Here is a 4,448-nt window from a genome sequence, read left to right as displayed (position 1 = left end):
ATCTAATGCTTAAATGCCAAAACTTATTGCTTAAAAACCTCTAGTTTATGGATATGTATACTTTTTATCATTTATATTAGGCATATTATATGTTATTTTCATTAATTTATAAAATTTAATTAATATTTTTTCCTAAACTTTTAGGCTTATACCTCGCCTTCTTAGGCCATTACACTTCAACTACACCTTTAACATTTTAAAACCTTGATAATGAAAAACAAAAATATAAAAAATACATGAATTTTATAGAAAAATTGGATATATTATTACTATCATTATCATCATCTAGAATTGTCATGTAATGAACACTTACTAATTTCTACAAAATTTGTATTGATAAACTCCAAACCTTTCTAGTAGAAACAACAATGATACCAAACAGAACCTCAGAATTCGAAAGCGAAGAACATGGATGTGGTACCGTGTTTGAACACTCAACATATCTCATTTGGTCTGAGTCGTAGTCCATAGGTCTTTTTTTTCTTTTTTGATAAAACCAGAAAAGGCTACACTGAGACTCAGGATTTGACTTGATCAAAGAGGTTAATTAAGGCTTCATTTGGCTTTCCTTATTTTAATTATCTATCTCCTTTTTATAGTTAAAAACTAAGTATTCATAGGAATGTTAACCAAGTGTTCATAGGAACATTTTAATTGCAAAAAGAAGATGAGTGCTTAAAATAAGGAATGACAAATGCAGCCTAAGAGGTTTTGCTTGGGCCCAGGTGAATGGCTCACACGCGTTAGTTCGGGTCAGGTAAGTGTGATGTTGTAAGCACGTTAAATAAACACTTGGAATTTTTGTTGATACTTGTTCCTTAAAAATACCTCTAACCTATTTTTGAAAAAGATTAATACCCACTTTTTTAACAGTTGTGTTCATTTAACGTGCTTACTAGATCCGGTCCCCACACTCGTCCCCGCCAACACCCACTACGCCGGCACCCTTATTATTTCGGCCAAGGCAAGCGGCAATTAATATTAATTAGTTCTAATCAAAATTTAAGAGCCGGACAGGACACAAGATTTTGAAAAATAATGATGAGAGAGGCTCCAAGAAATTATTAGAAATAATAGATTTATATTTATATCCAAATTAAATTGTTGGTTTTTGAACAAAACTAGAGCATCGCAACTCTAGAGATGATCAAGAAGAGCAACTACAAGAGATTGAATACAGAATGGAACGAATTAATTAAATAGAAAAGAGCTCCATCAGTAAAGTAGTTCCTCTTCGCAGTTGCAGGGTTGGATCAGAGGTCCTAATTAATTTAATTAATTGCCGGCTTTGTCTGAAGCCTTCTCCTTGGCATCTTCCACCTTGTCTTTTGCTTTATTGTAAGCATCAGCTGCCTTGTCTTTCATATCACCAGCCTTTCCCTTTGCGTCCTCCATGCTTCCTTTGGCTTTCTCTTTCAAATCGTCTGCCTTTCCCTTTGCGTCCTCCATGCTTCCTTTGACTTTCTCTTTCAAATCGTCTGCCTTTCCCTTTGCGTCCTCCATGCTTCCTTTGGCTTTCTCTTTCAATTCGTCAGCCTTTCCCTTTGCGTCCTCCATGCTTCCTTTGGTCTTCTCTTTCAATTCGTCAGCCTTTCCCTTTGCGTCCTCAAAGCTTCCTTTGGCTTTCTCTTTCATGTCGTCAGCCTTTTCCTTTGCTTCCTTAATTTTGTCTTTAACGACCTCCTTCACTTCCTCAGCTTTCTTCTTAATTTTCTCATGGTGTTCCTTTCCGTCCTTCATTTTTTCTGAAACTTCGTTTTTCATCTTCTCAACTTTCTCTTTAACATCTTTATCACCGTCTTCCTTTTCTTCCTTAGAGCCCTTTTTCTCATCCTCGTCTTTTTCCTCTTCATCGTCTGCAAACCCAGAATTATATTAATTAGGGGCATATATCAATTGTTTTTCTTTTTCTTAGTTAGTTGTGATTTCCATTCCAAAATCAATTAATGAAAAACCTGTACTTTGAATTTTGAAAGACATGACCATGCCAGACCAATTAGCAGTGTGTAAATGGAGATGAAGATTAATTACCGGTAGCAGCAATGCGTTGCACAGTGTTCAAATGTTCTACTGCACCCGCTGGTGGCACCTCCTTGTCTTCCTCCTTGTCTTTACCAAACCACGAACTGAAATTTAAAGGTGAAAGCGCCACCAAAATATATCAACCAAAAAAACTTCAAACAAATTATAAAAGAAATTAAGGAAGAAGAGGAGGGATGGATGGATTGATCAATGTCATACTCGGAAGAGAAAATTTTATCTTTAGCCCATTGGGTCCATGTGTCGCCCTTCTCCTTTGCCTCTTCCACTTTGTCTGCCGCTTCCTTCTCAGCATCCTCCACCGTGGTCGGCGCTGTCTCCTCGCCCAAACAAATATTAGTCACCGCCAGCATGACTGCCATCCATATAATCACGATTGCAATTCTTTTCGCCATATTTTCTTTTTCTCTGTATCTCGATCCCTTGCAAGTATGAATGAATCAATGAGAACCACGACCAAACTGTTTCTGCTCTCTCCTATATATACATTTGCAAGTGAAAGATGGGAAGAACGGAACCACGAAAAAGGCCGGACAGTTAGTGCAGAAGCTTGCCACGTGGACATTTCAGACTCCAGAGGTATAGGAAGAGTTTTGACCAATCAAAATTCATGGGTGAATTTTGATAAATAACACTGATTGAAGTTTTTCAAATATCATATTTTTTCCATATCATAGTCATACCCTCTTTCAAATAGTTTTGTTTGTCCGTTTTTTTTGCACACGAAATAACGAATACGATACGACTTCTTCTTTCCCCACCAATTTTGGCAAATCGCGGTTTCGGTTTGTATTATATTAATAATAATAATAAAATCTTTGACCAATAAGAAGCCCATGTATATAACATTGAATGAATACCGGTTGGATGGTTATTAGTTTCTACTTACTACGCTATTTATCTTTTCAATAATTTCACTTATATTGATGAATTTGCTTGCTAAGACGATGCAGATTTATTACGATGATTGATACATATTTATCGATCAAAAATCAAGGATCAAAGTATCGATATCGTGTATTATATTGGATAAATCAGATATGGATAAAAATGTTTGAATGTGTTAAAAAATACATGTGAATCTCACAAATATAATAATAATAATAATAATAATAATAATAATAATAATAACAACATTAAATTTAAGGTCAAGTAACATGTATAAATACATAGGGAATATATATTTAATGATACATATGAAAATATATTGCAGTTAACAGCGAAATGCATAGATATTATGCAATATTAATTTTATTGATAACGCATCAATCAAGAATCCAAGACAAAACATAATATTATATTTTAATTATTATCTCAATTTCTTATTTGTAAGATTATCAAAAAAGTCAATTAAATATAAATTAAAATTTTATAAAAATATAATCTTAACTTATAATATATCAAATTTGTTAAAATTTCTAAGATACTAAAATAATTGTTCCATTATTAAAATCTTTATTTATATAGATGTTTTGAAATAAAGATTCGTTTTTGATAAAATTGTAAGTTATTATATTTGATAGATTCAATTTAATATTAAACTCTTGAATATTTGTAAATAATAAATTTATTATTATTTGAGGCAAATTAAAATGCTATTAATAATTTATAAGGATATATAAAAAAATTTAAGATAATATTGATGGTGCGCAATCTAGATACTCCTAGCTGGAAGATGATCCAAACTTCAGTTGCACGGCGAGCTAGACCAAGCTACAAAATAATAGATCAGAGAACCCGGGGTGGCTAACCCAGCTAGGTCACTCCGATGCTTAAGTCAGTTCTATATTGTGGATACAAACTGATTACTTGAATGCTTAAATGCTAGTGAGTAAATAATCACGCGTACCTTCGCCTTAAATACTAGTGAGTAGTCGTGGAACTTACGAAAGAGCTTTGGGATCTTCGAGCTATGCGGATAAGATCTGTTTCGATTTGAAGGAGAGCAATGCATTAGTTGATAAGGTTTAACGTTTTCCTCCGGTTCAGGTGGAGTTAGGATGAGTCTCGTCGTGATACTAAGAAATTTGGGGTCCGTTGGGGAGGCCTTTGGAGTCAATTATGTGGCATTTCGGCTCTTTAGCTCTGAACTAGTACTTCAGTTCTTTAGTCCCAAATTGGATTGGGTGTCGAGGTGTCTATATGCCGAGGTAGTTTTTGGGCCGAGGTGACTGAATGCCCGAGCTCTGATTGTTGCGAACTGGGTTCCTTTGGCTGAGTTGTCACCTTTCAAGCAAATCGCGTCCACGTGACCCCTTCTTACTAGGTCGTGCTAAATCACCCTTCATCAATTGCTCCCCACTCCTCGTGCCAGGGATCCTAACCCAATGCGGGGAGTTCATGACGAGTCCAGGTGGATTTGGCACGAAGTCTAGGAGACTTGGAGGGTGGACCGTTGGTCGGACCTG

The 4,448-nt window shown here is 35.4% G+C and overlaps 1 protein-coding gene across 1 annotated transcript; it reads right to left on the bottom strand.

The window, feature by feature from the left end:
• Positions 1-1,061: 1,061 nt before the first annotated feature.
• On the bottom strand, positions 1,062-2,705 carry LOC148850868 (uncharacterized). The gene is made up of 3 exons (XM_088943372.1): positions 2,242-2,705; positions 2,032-2,126; positions 1,062-1,856 (listed from the first exon to the last, which is right to left on the bottom strand). The coding sequence occupies exons 1-3, from the start codon at positions 2,433-2,435 to the stop codon at positions 1,276-1,278; spliced, it is 870 nt and encodes a 289-aa protein (XP_088799498.1). The 5' UTR covers positions 2,436-2,705; the 3' UTR covers positions 1,062-1,275.
• Positions 2,706-4,448: the final 1,743 nt, after the last annotated feature.

Source organism: Nelumbo lutea, chromosome 5 (genome assembly GCF_056320005.1).
Source record: "Nelumbo lutea isolate HS-2025 chromosome 5, American lotus-T2T, whole genome shotgun sequence".
In the NCBI taxonomy this organism is placed as follows: domain Eukaryota; kingdom Viridiplantae; phylum Streptophyta; class Magnoliopsida; order Proteales; family Nelumbonaceae; genus Nelumbo; species Nelumbo lutea.
Note: the sequence above shows the minus strand (reverse complement) of the source record. Positions and strands in the feature narration are given on the sequence as shown.

What these genes read in the sequence shown, in the direction of transcription:
- LOC148850868 (XM_088943372.1), bottom strand. Translation starts at nt 2,435, where the DNA reads ATGGCGAAAAGAATTGCAATCGTGATTATATGGATGGCAGTCATGCTG. An exon ending in GATAAAATTTTCTCTTCCGA is followed by an intron (nt 2,127 to 2,241) that starts GTATGACATTGA and finishes TTTAAATTTCAG; the next exon opens with TTCGTGGTTTGGTAAAGACA. An exon ending in GCAACGCATTGCTGCTACCG is followed by an intron (nt 1,857 to 2,031) that starts GTAATTAATCTT and finishes CTGGGTTTGCAG; the next exon opens with ACGATGAAGAGGAAAAAGAC.